Below are 20796 nucleotides of genomic sequence, written 5' to 3' on the forward strand. Positions count from 1 at the left end.
TCACTTAGAAATCCATAAGTACCTTTGAAGTGATCCATAACGGTTTTTCTTATTCATATAATATTGACCATATGCAAGCACCTGCTGATGCCAACTGAAAAAAGCAAAGATAGTGGCAATAAAGTCCAATGATGACCGAGTGTTTCAGGCATAGCTAATTCCACACAGCTGACCAGCATCGATAAATCCATTGATGCTATTAAGTGTCATGCTGTTGACTAGACATCACAGACACCAAAAAAAAGGCCTTCTATGTTTACTTTTGTTGACAATGGTTATATGCCTCCGCACATAAAAATCATTGAATTGCATAGAAACTTCTCACAATTTAAACAAGCCTTTCTTCTGCCCACTTGGCCTCCCTTTAGTAAAATAGTTCCTAAACTCAGAAAAGAGTATTGAAAGCTTGGAGCAGCACCTCGCTGCTATCAATGGAACTTTCTCCTGCAGCTAGAACATGTCCATAATCGTCACTTTGGTGAAAAATCATCCACCACTGATACCAGCAAAATGATATTAGACATCTGGTGGAAAGAAATAAGAGTGCAAAAGGATGAAACAAAAAGAAATAGAGAGAAAGAGGTGATGCATAACTTGAGAATAGCAATGTGTGGAGATTCTATTATTAGAGGTGTGGTAATGAGAGAGTCCATAAGGTCTACTTTCCAGGAGGGAGAATGAACAAGGTAATTCATGCTTTGGATTTAAGAAGAAAACAAGCAAGAGAGTTAGTGGTGGTTGTGGGAACAAACGATTTAGTTGGATATAAGGAGAATGTAGTTATTGAGGAAAGTGAAAGATAGCAGTATGGTGAGAAAGGTTGTCAGTTTGTTGCCAAGGTATGACAATTATGAGTTGAGACAGAGCGTGAGAATCAGAGCTGTGTGAAAAGAAGAGAGTACAGTTTTGTGACATGTATTTGAGTGAAGAATGGATGTGTACAAAAGTGACAGATTGAATGGCAATGAAGTGAGCGAGTGAACTGTAGAAACTGTTGCTAGAAGGAAGTGCAGTTGTGTGGTTCAAGCAGATCAGAGGAAGTAAGAGGTAAAATGAAAGATCAGGAGAATGGAATGGATGAGACTGAAGTGCTTGGTAATGAAAACAGTAGTAGTGAGAGAGAGGAAGAGAGAATTGGAATGCAAGTGCAAAAGGAACAGGGAAATGGAGGGGAGGGGTCAGAGTAGACAGGGAGATGCAGCATAGTGAGAGTGGATGATAGCTGTAGCACACTTCCCTCTTGTAGGTGAGAGTGACCATCGAGTGATCACTGGGTTGTGGCGAGCCATATGAAGAGTTCTATGAGGAAAGGATGTATGTGGAATTACAAAACTAGTACTTATGAAAAGCTTAGGAGGGCAGCTGTTGGAGCTATAGCATGGAATAAGTAGTTGAGCAGGAAAGAAATAAAAGCTGCTTGGAAACTAACAAAGAGATAATTAGCATCAATGTGCGAATGTATCCAAAGGTCAAAAGGCTGAATAAGGTAGGTGTGAAATGGATGAATGAGGGAATTAAGTATGAAATCTGGAAGAAGGCACTTTGGAGGCAGTCCCAAATGTCTTAGGAAAATATGAAGAACTCTGCATGAATAGCAACGGTCAAGAACTATTCAACATTTTAAACATTTTCAATAATTTTAAAATAAATTATTTTGTTTATTTTAAATTTAAATTTGATTATATCATTACCTTGTCATCCTGGCAAAAAACACTTGTTTTGTTAACCTTTCCTTTCCTTTTCCATTCTGTTTAAGTGACCATACTACCTAAGATTAGCTCTACTAACACATTCCTGAATGCTAACAATGTCAAATTCTTTCCTTAATATCTTCATTTTTAATTTCATATTGCCATTGTTGCCATCTCTTCACTTTCTTAATCTTTCTCAGAACTCTCATATCTGTGGTCTCTAGTCTTTGGTCAAGTGTTTTATTTCTAACCCAGCTCTCAGATCCATAAATTAAAATTGGTTTGAACACTGTCTTGTATACAACAGTTTAGTGTTTTGACTGATTTCTCTCTTATTCCATATAAATTTATTCATCTGACTTTCTACCATACCAGCTCTGCTAATTGTACTGTCTATTTCCATATTTAATTTGATATCGTCACTAAAATTGTGCCACATAGTTGAAGTGTCCTGAATGTATTCTCCATTCAGGATACAGTTCACGTTTTCAATGTTTCTGCCTATTTTCATAGCCTTTGCCTTTTTATTGTTGATTTTCATACCAAATTTATTCAAAAGTCATTCAATTTAGTCAAGGAATCTTGCAGATATGTACTGGATTTATTTAGAAGTATAATATCATCTGCATTAAACCGTGCGGTTAGCCTAGTTGCCGTGTGCTTCGCAACCATATGACTGGGGAAGGAGTGTCCCAGCTTCGATTCCCGTCGAAGACGTGAGGAATTTGAGGATCTTCCTCAGCCATAGCCAAGTTGGGTCTTGGGTGTGGGCAGTAGGGTTTTTTCCGTCAGTTTATCTGGCATTTTTCATCCCACAAGCAGGCAAACTGGCCCCATGAACACACACGGATCTACAGCCATAAATACTTAACTCCCATTGAGGGGGGCTCAACTTGCCCCAATAGGGATGGGAGAGAAAAAGGAAGGAGAACTCCATACAGATAAATAAATCTGCATAAAGCAGAGAGCTAAGATTAACATCACCTGATTTAATCTCAAACCATCTTCCTGTACCTCCTTCAATTCCAACTGCTGACTTACAGCTCAAATAGAGTATGAATAGCTCAATAAAATGTCCCATTTACACCATATAACTGTAGCACTTTGAAATGATAATAATAATTCTAAATATCCAAAATGGCATTTCGATCTTTGACTTTAAAATTATTCAAAAATATAATTATAGTGTATATTCAATAAGTATCAAAAATGAACATTAATACGATTTAAAACTAGTAATTAACAGTCAATATCATGGTTTGTTTCTTACTTCTGCTGCCTTTCCATTATAAAGACGAAAATGATTGCAAGCTTTAAGATTTATTGCTGTGGCACTATCCGGAAAATGTTGTAAATATACTGCAAGTACTTCCTGTAAGTTAGAATAGAAAGAAATGTTGTAACAGCATTTAAAGGTGAATAATTATTAGAAAAGGAAAAACACAAACAAATATAATTTATATATAAGCCAAGCTCTATCCATTTTGTTCATCATTTAATGAAATATTTCATATAATCCATGCAAATTTGGATTTGGAAATATTTTTTGCATAAAATTTTTCCATAAAATTTGTGAGACTTTATCTAGGCATTATAGACCAAGTACTACATACCACATGAAGAATCAGCATATTTTTCAAGTTGGTAGTGGTAATTGGCACGAATGATCTGACTGGTAACAAGGAGAATATAAGAAGAGATATCATGAGGCTGTTAAGGAGAGTGAAAGATAACAGTGTGATAGGTAAGGTAGTAGGCATGTTGCCCAGGTATGATGATGAGTTGAGAAGGCAAGCAAAGATCATGAATAGTGTGCTAGCAGAGTTATGTGAGGAGAAAGGAGTTCACTTTGTGAATGTGTGGGAGTGAGTTTGATGGGCAGATAGAGCTGTATAAAAGAGATGGGCTACATTTGAATGGATTTGGTGTGAATCGGTTGGAGAAACTGTTGCTGCAAGAGAGAATAACTGAAGTGAATGTAAGACCTGAGGAAGCAAGGGGTGTTGTGGAAGAGCAGGAGAGTAAGGTAGGCAAGTTGCGAATGGAAAGGTGAGTGACGTGAATGAAGAGAATAAGAGAGAAGGAACACAGAGTGGACAGGGGAAATGGGAGAGGTCATGGCAGACAAAGGAACACTGCATGAAAAGTGTACATGATGATTTCAGGAGTAGATATATGAGTGCACAAGCAAGGATTAAGACAGTCAAAGCTGTGGGGGTGATATTTAGGTCTGGGGAGGGGTGTAATATCAGTGATAACAGACAAGAATGGACAGAAGAGAGTATAAAGGAGTCATGTTTGAGAAGTGGGGTTAGTGGGTCTTGTTATAGAAACAGAAATGAGCTAGTGTATATTTACAATTGTTAGAAGTATTCAAAACAAAGGGAATGAAACTGTATCATTAATAGAGTTCATTCACCCAAAAATTGTTGGTATAAGTGAGACATGGTTGAACAAGGATGATATTCTGACAGGAATAGAGATGGATGGATGTAGTCTTTCACGAAGACAGACAAAGCAAAAAAGGGAGGAGGAATGTTATTGATGACTGCAGAGGATTTGTGCCCATCTAGGGTGGAGGAGCAAATGCTGAGTGGTTTTGAAGTGGAGGTTGACAGGATGAAATGTTTAGAGGGTGTTGCTAAAGACCTGGTAATGTGGAAGGCAGTGAGAAGGAAATGTTTAGACAAACTGGTTTGGCTAATAAGCAAAGGGTGATTTCAATTATGGTAATATAGACTTGAATGAAGAGACAGCATTAGGAACCAAAGACAATGAATTTCTTGAGTTTTTAAGAGATAACTACTTCAAGCAGTATGTAACGGAGGCCATACAAGGATCTAGGGTCTTGGATTTGATTATCTCATCAGAAGATATTGTTGTAAATGAAATGTTGCATCATCCTCCAGTTGGTGAAAGTGACCATGAAATGATCACTTGGGTGGTGGCCAGCAATATCAGGACTTTTGTGAGAAAGAGTTATACGTGGAACGATAAGGCAGGTGATTATGGCAAACTCAGGGGTAGCTTGCAGCGATACCATGGAATGAGGAATTGTATGGGAAAGAAATCAGTGCTGCATGGTCTCTATTCAGGAATTATCTGGCACAGAGGCAACAACTGAATATATTCCAAAGGTCAGGAGATGGGAGATTAAATAAGGTAGGTTAAAATGGATGACTGAAGAGGTGGAGTGTGCAATCTGGAAGAAAAAGGTATTGTGGAGGTGGCACAAGATGAGTGGAGATAATCAATTACATGAGGAGTACAAAAGTAAGCAAGGAAGGTAACTCACTTAGTAAGGGTAACAAGTGTACTATGAGCAGCAGTCAGCAAATGATGCTAAAAGGAATTCTAGGGAGATTTTTTTATGTGTCCAGTAGAAGGAAGAATGTTATGGGAGGATGATGTTAGTCAGTGATGATGGGAGTGAAAACACGTGGGCCAGGAAATTGTCAAAGGCTTACTAAATAGATATTATCCAATAATAATCCAAAAAAATAATCTACCACTCTCCTATATATCAACCAAGACAAGAAGAAGCCCACAGGACTCCTACACCATATATTAAAGCACCTCTGAACATGGGGCAAAAATTATGAAAAAATATCAACTCATTGCTACCTATAAACCCATCAACCAAATTCACAACTTGCTAACTTCTCCAAAAGACAAACTCTCACCAATGATGTTACCAGATGTATATGAAGCACCAATGTTCATTTAAATTGTCATACTATGGACAAACAGGAGGATCCATAAATAAAACTATCTCTGAACATCAAGACCACATCCTGCTTATCAAACCTCATAAATCTGGCCTTGCACAACATTGAATTGAAAACGCTAACCATAGGATCCAATGGCAAAACGCTAAGCTGCTACATAGATCCATATATAAAAATGAATGTTTATAGTGCTGAAGCCTTATTTCATACACCTAATCTTAATCAGAACAACTGTCTTACTATTCCAAAAGTTTGGGAAATTGTTATCCTCAATTATATTAAATAAATTTATCTGTTATATTTTAATTTAACTTAATTAGCTTTAATTTCAGCCCATTAGTTTTAATCTATGAACAAACATGTGACTGTATACTTAGAGAGATTCCAATTTAAGCATGCACACAGTGTTTTTAATTCAATTCTTATTGTTGTTTGGCAGTTGTACTGATGATGTTTTATGATACACAAGATGAAATATTTACATAATAATAAAAAAGTTATTTATTGTGGCATACATGTTATTCTATAATCACTAAGAAGTGGATGTAACCTCTAACTAAAGAATGCCAAATGAGACTGCAGCAGTTCAGATGCAAGAAAAAATTCAACCAGCTGGAAATGGAGATTCTCCACAAAGACAGAGTGTGGGCTGTATATAAATTCCCCATACAGTCAAAATTCGATGGATTAAAACTGATCACAGTTCACTTCCTGCAAGGATGACACTTTGTCAATATCCAGTAAGTCAAAAATGGTGTCAAGAGATCCTCCTCTCTCGAGGAGGTAAAGGAATTAAAATGGGATTGAAGTGTTAAAATTCCAAAACTTGGCACTTTTTACAAAAACCTTTGTATTAATTCCAGGATTCATGTATTATGCTTACCCTTTTCATTTATGATCCTCCTGTGGGACCAGGATAAATCTTACTTTTGAGAAAATAGAGTATATCCATATCATCATTAGAATATCATCAGCAAAATATACAAAGACATCAATTAAGAAGAATAAATTTTTGATAAAATATGCAAGTACACCTGGATTCTTAACAGTTGGAAAAATGACCAGTAATATGTAACTGGCCATTTTGCAGATCAAAATATACATAATAAATGACTTACCTGTGATACATCGTAATAATCAAGCTTATAGTAACACAGGGCTACATAGACATTTAAAGCAAGTGACTCCCTATAATGAAAAAAGAAAAAAAAAAATCATCAGCTTTTAAAAACTTTAACAGAATTTCAGTTAAATATTCAAATATATATGCATATTTTTTATAAATATCAACATGTACAGTTACACTGCATGTGATTAAAAAAAAAAATCTGAATAAAGATGGGAAAATTTATGCTTAGGGTGCATTTAAATTTTCAGTTTAATCAGCTTATATTTTATAAAAGTTTATCTGTTTTCCTAGAAGTCATGTTAATTTAAATAAAAATGGCATTTAGATTAAATTTTCAGAGAACATGTCACAAAGAATATCTCAAAGAGAACACGTCAAAAACTTGATGAGAGTTTTACATCTAGTGTTTCATTCTAATCCAGCACTCTCAGATCCATATGTCAAACTCGTTTGTATATTGTCTTGTATACAGTTAATTTAGTGTTTTAATTAACTGCTCTAATATAAATTTATTCATTTGACTTCCTATCATACCAGCTTTGCTAATTCTATTGTCTAGTTCCATATTTAATTTGCTGTCTTCGCTAAAAATTGCGGCTAAATAGCTGAAATGTTTTACTTGTTCTATATGCTGTATTCAGGATGCAGTTGATGTTTTCTATGTTACTCTCTATTTCATAATTTATTACAACAGTTATTTAAACTAATTAGGGGAATTTTGCAGGCTTGTACTGATTTTATTTAGCAATATAATATCATCTGCATAATCTCAAAATTTTGATATCTCAAAAAATGAATCTCAAATTTTGATATCAGGTTTAATGCTTCTTTCTTTCATAATGTGATCCATATAGATGATGAATAACAGTGGAGATAATACACATCCTTGTCTCAAACCTGATTTAACATTAAACAATCTTCATGTACTTCTTTCAATTCTAACTGCTGACTTACAACTCAAATACAGGCTATATGTGTTTCTCAATATAACATCTTAATTACACCATCTAATCTTAGTACTTTGTTCAACTTTTCTCCAGGTACCATGTCATATACCTTTTCCAGATTAAAAAATTTAAGTACAGATTCTTGCAATATTTCAACTACTTGTCTTAAAGCAAAAATTTGATCCTGACAATCCCTAATAGGCTTAAACTCAGCTTGTTCTTCTCCATATTTTCCTTCCATAATCTTAATTAGCCTTTTCTAATGTATGCTTGCATAAATCTTCCCAGAAATACTCACTAAGGAAATTCCTCTATAATTCTCACATTCAAATTTATTTATCGTTTTAATAGATGCGTACTATCAATGTTCAACTCCAATCATCTGGAATTCAACCCCTCTAACCAGCCCTTCATGAATTATGCACTGTAGCAACTAGAAAACTTTTATACCTGCATATTTAAAACATTTTTGGCCAAATTATATTGCCGGTCTGGCTGGCCAAATGGTTAGCGTATCTGCTCTCCAGCCAAAAGCTGTGGGTTCGAATTCCACCTCGAGCATGGATGTTTTGATTGTCTGTGAAAATACTAGTGCTGGTGGTGGGTGGTAGATGGCATTGGTGTAGTTGTGGTTCATTGTAGTTGGTGGATTGAGTGGTGGAGACAGTTGTAGAGCAGGTGCCCTTCCTTGATGAGTCTTTGGACTCCCTGAAGAAATCAAGTAATAATAATAATAATATTATTTACTCCAGCTACCTTTCCACAATTCAGATTTTTGATGGCTATTTCTATCTCATGTATGGATATGTACTTCTGACTGCATTCCTCCAAAGCCTGTGTAGCTCAGTGAAAGGGTGTTTGCACTCTATGGCTCCTGACCACCTGAAGATAGACCTAGGTTCAATTCTAGTCCCCAACTAGAGGAACATTTTCTAAGCCTTTCTTCAACCAGTTCCCAAGTTAGTTGATCTCTGGTACAGCAAGCAGGTTTTATCTACTCCGGTTTTTCGTCCTGTGAATTCAATAAAATCGACCATAGAATCCACACTATCTGAGACAATAAATATATATGTTAGGATTAGGGACCGCAAGAAGGTGGCACTTGTCAACCATCTCTTCACTGGATGCCATTTATGACTATTGATAGTCAGGTCAGCTAGCTCTAACTGGTTTGAGATTGAATTGCTCCCTCAGTCTCCAAAAAGTTACATAGGGCTAAACAACTTCACCTACTACCTATAAGAGAAATAAAGTCATTAGTGGATTTTATTCATTTATTTTTTTTTAAATATAGCAGACTGCATTTCCCTTTAACATTTTTCACCTTGATATCACGGATTGTTTCATGTAGCAATCTTTCAAAGTAATTACTCCAGACATCCAGAATTTATCTTCTGTTTTCATATACCATTATTATTAGTTTTGCTCTTTTCTCCAAATTTCCTCCAAACATTTCTATGTCTAGTAATCATTTCCTACCATGATGTTTAGATCTCTAACATAAACCAACTTTTCCTTTTTCTTTGTGTCAGCTGTGTTCTGTAGTGCCTCAAAATTCCTCCATTTCTTCCATAGTAGATCCTTGTGGGACCATATACACAAATAAGTCTCGTTCAATTTTCAATTTTGATATCTGCCCACATCACTTGATACCACCTGCCATTCCATTCAAGAAGATTATCTTTGTATTTAGTGCTGAATACTATAATTACCTCTTCTTTTCTCTGATTATTATTGTCAGAATTCAATTCAGGCTCAATTCTAGTTCAATCCCTAATAGACTTAAACACAGCTTGCTCTTCTCCATATTTTCCTTCCATAATCTTAATTAGCCTTTTCTAATGTATGCTTGCATAAATCTTCCCAGAAATACTCACTAAGGAAATTCCTCTATAATTCTCACATTCAAATTTATTTATCGTTTTAATAGATGCGTACTATCAATGTTCAACTCCAATCATCTGGAATTCAATCCCTCTAACCAGCCCTTGTGAATTATGCAGTGTAGTCACTAGAAAACTTTTATACCTGCATATTTAAAACATTTCTAGCCCAATTATATTGCCGGTCTAGCTGGCCGAGTGGTTAGCATATCCGCTCTCCAGCCAAAAGGCTGTGGGTTCGAATTCACCTTGAGCATGGATGTTTGTGATTGTCTGTGAAAATACTAGTGCTGGTGATGGTGGGCGGTAGATGGCATTGGTGTAGCTGTGGTTCGTTGTGGTTGGTGGATTGAGTGGTGGAGACAGTTGTAGAGCAGGTGCCCTTCCTTGATGAGTCTTTGGACTCCATGAAGTAATAATAATAATAATATTATTATTATTACTATCAATCTCTTAGAAATACAATTACTATTAATTGTATTTCTTGCTTATAAGAATCTCACCTATTTTTGTCTTTTTTTTTTTGTTTTGTAAATACCTATTATGTCAATCTGGTACTTATCGAATTCCTTTGCTAGTTCCTTTTCTCTTCCATTTGTTATCGTTATTATACGGGCACCTCCATGGAGTCGGACTCATTGCGTGAGACCCAATCTATCCACATCATCTATCATATCTCTCCTTGAATCCATTAACAGACAAAGCACTCACAACTGACTCTGGCAACCCATTCCACTCATTCACAACTCTCCACACAAAAAATCTAGTCCTCACACATCCCTACTAACCACACCTTTATTCAACTTCCAGGGATGATTCCTTTAGCCAAGTGCTGAAACATTTCCCCTGCATCTATCCTATAAACTCCTTTAAGCAACTTAAATGTTTCTATCATATCCCCTCTTTTTCTCCTATCAACCAATTTCTGCAATCCTTCAATCTATCTTCATAGAGAACATTCCACAGGCCACTCACCTCTGAATCCTCTCCAACGCTTCTTCATCCCCCCAAGAAACCCAGGAGACCAGACTTGAGCACCATAATCCAGATATGGGCATATCAAGGCCTTATAAAGAACCATAAGATTACTTGGATATTGAAGAACATTGTTCTTCAATAGCCAAGTAATCTTATGGGCTGCCTTAGCAATATGTCCTCTAAACTTTAATTCTCTGTCTACTACCATCCTCAAATCTCTAGCTTCATCTATTTCCTGGAGTACAGGAAAAATCAATGTGATACATGGCTTATGATCTATTTATCCCAAAATGCAAAACTTTACATTTCTCAACATTATGTACCAATCTTGAACTCTTCTGATGTTGAGTTAAAGTTTAATCCAGAAGCTGACTTTTCACTTTTTATCCTGGTTCCCTGATGGAAACAGAGGGCTTTCTTTTAACAGGTGATAACCTCTATTGGCATGAAATTTCATTATGTTGCACTAACACAGTTTAATCTCCCAAACGGCCAGGACATCTATAGACGTCTAGCTAAATCTGGATATGATTCAGCCCACTTGTTGAAAGAACCTGGATAAGAAGTGCAATTTGACTGTCATGTCCGTTAGAAGGTGTGATAAACCCTCAAGCTGAAGAGAACGGTTAATCGGATTATCTCACATTCGTAGCTGTCTCTCAGTTGCCATATAACAAGAAATGCACTTCCTTGTTCTATGTTGGATAACTAGATTTTAGTTATATAGGATAGACTAAAAATAGAGAAATTATTTATATTTTTGTTTTCTCTTTTTATTGTAGAATACAATTTTAATGTCTGGACAAAATAAAGATCCTTGCATAATTTCTTCACTTAAATATTGCCTTACCTTGGAGAACCAATTTAATGTTTAATTTTTTTGTGCTAATTTTTTTACTAGGCAAAATATTTTTCTTTGTTCTCGAAGAAATTAATTCACGATAATTATTTGAAATATTCTTTTAAAAAAGAAACGAAAACTGGCTGCTGACGTTCCAGATTATATTATTTTTATTTTTCTACTAAACCATCGAAATCGAATAATACTTCACAGATTTCCTTTAGGACACGCTTGAGCAACTTTGCTTTATAGAGAATAACATGAAATTCTTTAATCATAACACTACATTTTTTCTTCATATTGTATAGTAATCCACTGTTCTTTGTACTTTCACTTTCTTGGTTTCCTTGTATAATTGGTCATTACAAAATGAAATTAACAGTTATGATTTAAATTTATATTTAGATATTTTCTGCATAATTCAGATATTTTATTCTCCAATTTTTAAAGTAAGCGATATATTTGCTTATTTTTATCATTCAAAATATGTATATCAAATGCATCAAATGTGAAATTTCATTTCCTTTCACAATAGAATTGAACTTTATTTCACCTCTGATAGTTTAACCCCCCACCCCCGTTGCATCACTATCATATCACACACCCAAAAACTGTGATGAAACATAGGTACTGTTTTTATTTAATTCGTTATTTTTCATTAGTAATTGTTCCACATAACTGTAATTTTTTGATACTGAAACTATGTGGTGATTATTACAAATTAGCAAATTATAAATCACAAAATATACATATTATTTCCTGATTATTATAAATCAGTAAATTATGTGATATTCAGTAATAGGCGAAATTAATATTTAAAATCACTGTCATCCTTCAAATGCAATATCAGAATAAAGAAAGTGGAAAACCAAACAAGAAATATCTGCCCGTAAAATATTCAGATATTGCTTGAGGCTCTTTAGTGTGCTGCATGTTCTATTGTTCTGTTTCTCAGTGGGAGTTAGTAAATCTACGTTAGCTTAGAGCTGGGCAGAAAGGAATAATTAGTAAGTATACCCAAGACACAATTCATTTACGAGATGGCAAGCAGCAATTTTCGCAGTAAACTTTGGAGCCCAATAGATATCAACATGCTCCTTACATTTATAGCACTCTTGATTGTGCAAGGTATCATGAAAAAGCCCGCTCTTGAAATGTATTGGTCTACAGACTGGATTCTGAACACGCCAATGTTTCGTGATGTTATGACTGAAAAACAATTCAGTCTCATCATGAAGTATTTGCATTTTCAGAATAATGAGGAATACAATCAGGCAACACATCCTTGCCCAGTCCTTAACAAAATTTATGTTTTTCTGATGAAAATCCATCAGAAATGTAGATCACTCATTCCTGAGAGAGACTTGAGTATCGATGAAAGCCTTATGCCATTTAAAGGTAGACTGAAATGTAAGCAGTATATTCCCAAAAAAGAAAGCGAGGTATGGAGTAAAATTTTTTATGCTTTGCGAATCGGAAAGTATAAGGTTTGGGATTTCAAACCTTATACGGGAAAGCAGACTGTAATCAATCATGATAAATATTTGAATCTCCCCTTGTCGATGCATGCAGCAATGCAGTTACTAAACCTTTTACTGGGGAAAGGTTACTGCATTACAATGGATAATTACTCTATGTGTCCTGAACTCGCTGATTTGATTTTACTGCATCATACAGATAGTTATGGTACTGTAAATGCAAAAAGGCGAGACATACCTCCAGATCTGGCTTTCAGGAAAGCTATCGAAGGGGAAAATCCGAGCTTATCAACGAGGGAAATTTTTTGCACTACGTTGGAAAGACAAAAAAGATGTTTTTCTGCTGTCTTCCCTGCACAATCCATCAACGGAATCCGTGGAGAAGGATGGTTTGAAGAAAGAAAAACCAACTGCTGTGTGTGTGCATACAATGACACTATGGGTGGAGTCGACAGGTGCGATCAGCAGCTATCATTCTACTCTGTAATGAGGAAACAGCATAAAAAATATTACAAAAAAGTATTTGGACATATATTGGATTTTGTTATTTGGAACAGTTTCCTTCTGCACAAGAAAAAATGTTTGTCTACCATAACATATCTAGAGTACAGAATAGAAACTGCAAAAGCATTGCTGAATGCAGATGCGCCTTCTTTAGCAAGCAGAAAAACAGGCAGTCCTGCCAGACATCTGAGGTTGAACGCTGCTAACTTCAACCATTATCCCGAAAATCTACCAACGGCTAATAAAAAATACCTGCATGCAACTGTTATGTGTGTAATAAAAAAAATATCAGAAAGGAAACAAAAATCTGGTGCCCTGAGTGTAAAACTGCTTTTTACACTCAGGGCACCAGAGGTTCTGGGTGTTCCAAACTGTTCAAGAATTTTAAATTTTGAACAGTATGAAATAAAAAAATGTTTCTTTTCAGGGCCATCAAACAGTCCTTTTCAGGACTACAAATATTGATAGAGGAATACCTGAATGTACTGTTTCCTTTTCATCTTGAAGGCTAATTTTTAAGTTCTTTTTATAACACAGAGTGATATTTTCGAAGGAATAAAATATAAGAGGAACTGGAATACTCTTTCCAGTTTCTCTTGAACTGGAAAGAGTATTCCAGGTAAAGTATTTCACCAAAACAATAAAAAATAATAAAATAAAATCTACCCTATATATATATAAAATGATAAGCTTTTTATGTCACGTTTTTTGAAACGTTTTGAAACTCAGGGGGCTACCCTGAATGTCAAATCTTCAAAATTCGAGTAATCAGAATTCAAGGAGAACCGGCCTACCAGTCCGGAACTCAGGGGATTGGGCGCCAGGGGGGGTGGAGTCCCCCTTTTGAAGACTCGACACTCGAGGGCTACCCTAGGCGCCAGGGGTCGTAACCCCCTTTCGAGTCTTTAAAATTCGAGTTATCAGAATTGAAGGAGAACCGGCCTACCAGTCTAGAACTTGGGGGGGGGGCATAGGCGCCAGGGGGAGGAGTCCCCCTTTTGAAGACGCGAGACTCAGGAACTACCGTAGGCACAAGGGGTCGGAACCCCCTTTCGTGTCTTCAAAATTCAAGTTATCAGAATTGAAGGAGGACTGGCCTACCAGTCCAGAACTTGGGGGATTGGGCGCCATAGGCGCAAGGGGGGTTGGGGGTGAATCTCCCTTTCGAGTCATCAGAATTCAACGAGAACCAGCCTACCAGTCCGGACTCAGGTGGTTGGGCGCCATAGGTGCCAGGAGGGGGGAGGAATCCCCTTTCGAGTCTTCAAAGTTCGAGTCATTAGAATTCAAGGAGAACCGGCCTACCAGTCCGGAACACAGGGGTTGGGTATAGCCCCCCCCCCTCAAGTTAATAAATGAAATATATGAATAACGTGAACATTTTCACCTTGCCAACACTCAACATTGCTGTGATATGGGTTCCAAATTTCTTGTTTTGGAGATATATATATCACAAAGTTTTGTAATAAAAATTTCTGCTACAATGAAGTTTGACAGAATCAACATTATTACTACCTTATTTCTGTTTCTCGTGTTTTTCAAACACGAGAAACAGAAATAAGGTAGTAATAAAAGTAGTAATAAAATAAGGTAGTAATAAAAGTAGTAAAAAAAACACGGTAAAATGTCATTGATAATTATATCAGATGTTATAATGGCAAAAATTGTAAGAAAAAGGTCATTTGCACTTTCTCTTCAGAATACAAAGAAAGAATATTGTAAATTCAGCCAGTGGAAAAGAAAATACTACATATTTTCTTTCTGTTATCTGATTTTTTTTCTTGTACTACAAAGAAGAAATCACTGCATATATATCATGGAGTCTGCAGGAGAGAAAAAATCTGGAAATTGGTTACATTATAATGAATAGAGAAATCATGTCAGAAAAATTATTCACATAAGATTCTAATCTCAGCAGACATAACATTTTCTTCTAGATTAGATATCTAAAGTAACTGAACCTTTGCTACTATTTTACACTAAAATGAATGGGTATGTTCCCCAAGTGATTTATGTTTGTAACAGTTGTCTTGCGAACGATTTATGAAATAAATTCTCTGAAATATCCACAGATTGATTAGGTCTATATCCCCCTTCCCCCCAAAATAAAGAAGATTATGAAACGCATATGCACCTTTTCTTTGAAAATAATTCAAATCCTCTTTTTCAAGATAATTGTATGAAATAATTTCTAATTTTTCGATAATGAAAGTGAAAATGATCATGATAAATTAAGAAAATATTTTGGCATAAATAATGTATAAGCATGTAAATAAAATGTCAGTATTTCTGTTAGGATATCGGTAATCAACAATCGAAAAGGAAACGAGACATTCTTAATGTATTCTGCACTACAGCCTGAGGCACTTTAGTGTTCTCCCCTTTCTTTCTCAATAGCTGAGAGTAATAGCCCTTCAGCTTTTCGTCTAGCTAAGAGGATATTACCAATTATTTATGAGATGTAGATTATTTCAGAAATAGCTTCCAGCAGCAGCAGAAGTAATATTTAGGTTTTTTTAAAGAAAAACAAACAAAAATAATACTACTGAACTTTCTTTTGTGTGGTATGCATATAAACAATTTTGAATGGTGAAAATATAGCTTATTATTTCTAAAATTTCACATAATTTCAGCAGGCAATAGAACAGCTGGTTTTATATTGCAAATAAATAGTGCAGAATTAGAAGCTTCACGGTACAATCTGATTGCCGTATATCTTTTGTCAAAATGGTAAAATGAAGTAATAGATTTTGAATACTGTCTAGAAAAGCTTTCAAACCTGTAGAAGTTTAGAGTAGTTATGTAATTGAGTTCCAAGAGAGGATAACGAGGGAGGGGGGGGGGTTTGAAGCATTAAAAAATCTTCAAAATGAGCAAAAATTTTGAATCATTCTGTATATGATATTTTTCACATTATATTTTCAACATATCTATGAGGATATGCACTGGATATTATCGTAATATGCATAATACAAATAAATATAAGACGAAGGCAAAGAATCTCTGCTAAAATATCATTGGATATAAATTTTTGATACAAAAAAGACACAATTGGAAACTGAGTAATACAATTTAGCAATTTAACATTTTTTTTTATTTTTGTCTTTATGAATAACAAAAAATTGTTTCTAAAACTGAAATGTGATGATCCATATAATGCTATTTGGCTAGAAATGAAAGTAAAAGGACATATTTATTTCAATAAATATTATTTAAAAATATAAATATTTGACGTAATATTTTCAAATCAAACATTTGAAAATTCTGAAATTCGAAAAAAATTGTTTCTACATTATAAGTAAAGTGAAAGAACAATAAGTGCAACTCTTCCGGTGCACTGATTTGTAGAATAAAATATACCAAATTTACTATCAGTAAATAGATTCGTTGCAAAGGCTGATTGGTGGTTATTTCAGGATTGTTTTTTTTGCATATGTGAAATTCGTTTCAATTTTTGGGAAGAGACACAATAAATCATTTTAGAGGCAAAAAAAGTCAAATAGCTTTGGACAGTAAATGAAATTCTAAGCAACACAATAGATGTAAAGACAGGGTGGACACAAAGGTCACTCAGCAACAGTTAATCCACTAATGACTATAGAATAGCCATAACGAGATTAATGGAGGAAGGTAATGGCATGACAAAAGGCAGAATGCTGACGAAGTTTTGATCCATGAAAAAAGCCAGGGAGAGCTGACTATTTCATCTGTACCAGCCGGTTGGAAGGTTAAACCAATAAGAATGTAATTTGATCAGCTAAATCCCAAACTGCCAGCCTTTCCTTATTTGTTCAGGATACTGAAAGATTCTAGTATGAAGTGTATCATTAGAAGGTGAGGAATGAACATTGGGTCTCCTCACAGTTATTCAGTTCTGACCTTTAAACAACCCAAGAAATTATACTCATTTTAATCTTTTACCTTAGCAAAAGCAAACAAAGTATGTGCATAAAATATCTTCCCATCTATTCTACTGATAGCTACTACTTCTCATCTAGTTCACTCTCCACATCAATTGCCTCAGTATCACATGCAAAAACATTATGAGAAAGTAACTACCCAAACTATTTTTTGACTTTTACTGAGGTCTTATCAGTGGGAGCCAGTCCCAAGACGATACCAGGGTTGGTTCAATGCAGAAGTCATATATTTTCTATTCTGCCTTACTTATTCCACTATCTATTTCCATCTTCCCTAAAAATTGTGACTAAATAAATAATAACAAACATAATTAAGTGTTGTGCATGAAGTATCTTCACATCAATTGCCTTCATTTTGAGAAGGATAACTACCCAGACTGTTTCTGACTCCATGAAGATACCTGTATAATAATACATCATAAGTAATTAATAACAGAATCACTTACTTTAATTTAAATCTTTTGTTTGTAGAATTTTTGGCTGTTTCATAGTCATTTTCAATATGATTATAGGAAAATAATCACAAAAAAGAGAACATCAATTCAACTGAAAGCACATGATATTATATGCACTATCAGCTGCAGGAGAATAGCTCCATCTGCATTAAGAGATATCCAAAAAAATAATTACAATAAAATAAATTAGTTAATAAAATATGTTTACATATAAACAGCAACACATGAATGGAGAGTAACTAAGTCAGTATAATTTTTAAAAAATTGAGGAAGTTTAAGGCAATCCTTTTTTGTTAAGGTTTGGATTGTAAATGTGTGCTTCTCGGCTTCTTTGGTTTTTCCAGTTTTACGTAACACTTTCGTTTTTTATTATTTTATTATTATGGCTATTTAGTCTATTTTTGTTTAGGAGTGCCCCTTTTGTTCCATTCCACTGAATCTTGTGTTTTGTAGATATGATTCATGGCTTGCTAAACCAGATTAATTGTGTTCTTTAAGTGAAATATATTCTTGATGTTCTCAAAGATGAATTTGTGCAGAACAACCAGTCTGTCCATAATAACATAAGCTGGAAGAACAGGAAATTCCGTAAACTCTAGAATAAGAAAAAGGAGGATATTCGTCTTTATGGACAGACTGGTCATTCAGCACAAATTCATCTTGAAGATCATCAAGAATAAATTTCATTAAAGAACCTAATAAAACTGGTTAGCAAATCACACATTATCTATAAAACACAGGATTTAGTGGAACAAAGCCAAAGTGTTACATAAAAGTTATTTTCTTCTGGAAAGACTGTACAAAGAAAGCTGTGAAGCACACATTCACAATCTACCTTATCAAAAAGACTGCCTTAAACTTTCTCAATTTTCTCCCCATCCATGTGCTGAATAAATTGTAATTAATTAATTGTATATATTTAAAAATATTTTATTAACTTATTTCATTGAATTATTTTTGGATATCTATTAATGCAGATGGAGCTATTATCCTGCAGCTGATAGTGTATATAAAATCCCACACTTTCAATTAAATGGATTTTCCCCCTTTATTTTGTGATTGTTTTCCTATAATTGTATTGAAAATTCTACAAATAAAAAGAATTAAATCAACATAAGTGATTCTGTTATTAGTTAGTTATAATGAATTCTTACAGTTACATCTCAATTTTTAGATTAAAGATAATGAAGATAGAAATAGTGAAAAAGGCTACATATCCCTACCATATATCAGTTCTGTTTCACCAAAATTAGCTAAAGTTTTTAAAAACTATAACATCTGGATTTCTTTCACTCCTCTACTTAAACTCCGTTCCTTGCTCAGTATGCCCAAGAAAAAAACATAACAACCTGAAATATTCTGGAGTTTACTGTATTTGGTGCAACTGCAACATGCCTTATTTGGGCCAGATGGAAAAATCCACTGTATTACATCTACAGGAATATAAAACAGACATTGCATATGGCAGAACCAGAGCAAGTGCTCTGTCGAACCATGGCCTGAATTCTGCTGACACTAACGCCGAATACTCTATCATTCATCCAGTTTTATTGGACAAAATGGAAAATATCTTTCGATGCTATGATGAACTGGAAAGAATTGTAGAATCTAAAGTCCTTAATCCAGTACATCTCAACACTAACCTCAGCTATAAACTCTCAGACTGTCATTGTGTTGCTATCCAACTTTGGCTTCTTTCAAGAGACCTTGAACATATGAGCATGCCCAAAATTAATTATTTAATGTATAGATTTTTTGTCTTTCACAATGTTTGTTGGTAGTTTCCTCTTGTTATGCACCCGAAGCTTTTCATCTCTCAGTTTATAGTCATTTAATCTATTTTTAAAAAAAAATGTTTCTCAGCTGAGTAAATCACTTATATCATATATATATATATATATATATATATATATATATATATATGACTATCTGTTATGTCATATATATATATATATATATATGACATAACAGATAGTCATATAACAGCTCACAACCATCTACAGTTCCCAGGAGTGTACAAAATTACGTGCAGCTGTGGTAAGCCATACTATGGCCAGACTGAGAAATCCATCCTCCTACATCTCAAAGAACACCAGAGAGACATTGTCTACAAAAGAACTAGAGCAAGTGCCCTGTCAAGCCATGTCCTGTTTTCAGTAAACATAAATAATGAAGGCCACCAACATGAGATAAACTGGACAACAACTTTAAACCTTCATATATGCCATGATGAGGTAGAACACCACATTGTCGTCTAAGGAAATTGTTATGGACCCTCATCATATAAACAGTAAACTTAGTTACAATTTACCAGACTCATTCAACTCTACTATCAGATACTAGCGCACTTGTGAAGTCACACGTGCATAGATGCCTAACAATAGAACTTTAACACGGACTGTAGCTCCAGTTCAAAGTTAACTGAAGTTTATAATAGTCGAATTTCAATGACACAATGTTTCTTTATAGTGCTTTTTATTTGCTTTCCGTGTTTCTTAATGCCTGAAGAAGTCAGCCTTCCGACGAAACATGTTGCGTTGTGAATAAATTTAATTGTTTGTTCTAACTCTCGGATCTAAGTCAGTATATAAAAATATGAATATATATATATATATATATATATATATGATAACACACCTCCTCAAGAATTAGCTTACTGCATAAGACAGATTGTCTTGTATCCAATGATAAAATGCCTATGACATAATGGGTTTTAAAGACTGTGGGAGATTATATGCCGGTTTCTTTTAATAGTAGTCCTAATATTCTGTTTTGAGCCCATGTTTTAAGTAATATATTATATGCTTCTGCCCGTTAGCTTCTGCTCTGCTATTCTGTGCATGTTAGTTTAGAATGTAGATCCTGGAGTTCTTATATGAATTTGAGATCCTTGGATTCATTTAATGTTAATTTATGAAGAGAACCTCACACTTTATGTATGAATCCGTGTGTAGAGGCTTAAGTGCTGTGAGGACATCATATTGGAGGCTTAATGGATTTTTTACAACACTCAAAAAGAATTAAAATAGAATTTAATACTTCCTATATTTCGTCCTAGTCACTAGGACATCTACGGGGATTACAAAAACAATTAATGTAACATATACACAAATAACAAACAATACTAAGCCCAACCACGTGGGTGACACTAAAGTCCTATCTAGATAGAGCGCCCTCTAAGGGCAGTAGTAGGTGGCCTGGAATGTAAGGTGGGAATTCTGGTGATGAGTGTTTCCCAAATC

General features: G+C 34.8%; 1 protein-coding gene across 1 annotated transcript in view; it reads right to left on the reverse strand.

Moving 5' to 3' along the window:
- Ttc26 (tetratricopeptide repeat domain 26) overlaps positions 1-20796 on the reverse strand; it is a 337099-nt gene that overhangs the window by 226177 nt on the left and 90126 nt on the right. Inside the window, exons 6-7 of the mRNA XM_090415574.1 lie at positions 6538-6607; positions 2962-3063 (exon numbers count right to left, since the gene is read on the reverse strand). Coding sequence (XP_090271700.1) covers positions 2962-3063; positions 6538-6607 — 172 coding nt within the window. The remainder of the gene's footprint in view (positions 1-2961; positions 3064-6537; positions 6608-20796) is intronic.

This window comes from Typopeltis vanoorti, chromosome 3, assembly GCF_054136105.1.
Source record: "Typopeltis vanoorti isolate ZY-2024b chromosome 3, IOZ_Tvanoo_1.0, whole genome shotgun sequence".
NCBI classification, from domain to species: domain Eukaryota; kingdom Metazoa; phylum Arthropoda; class Arachnida; order Uropygi; family Thelyphonidae; genus Typopeltis; species Typopeltis vanoorti.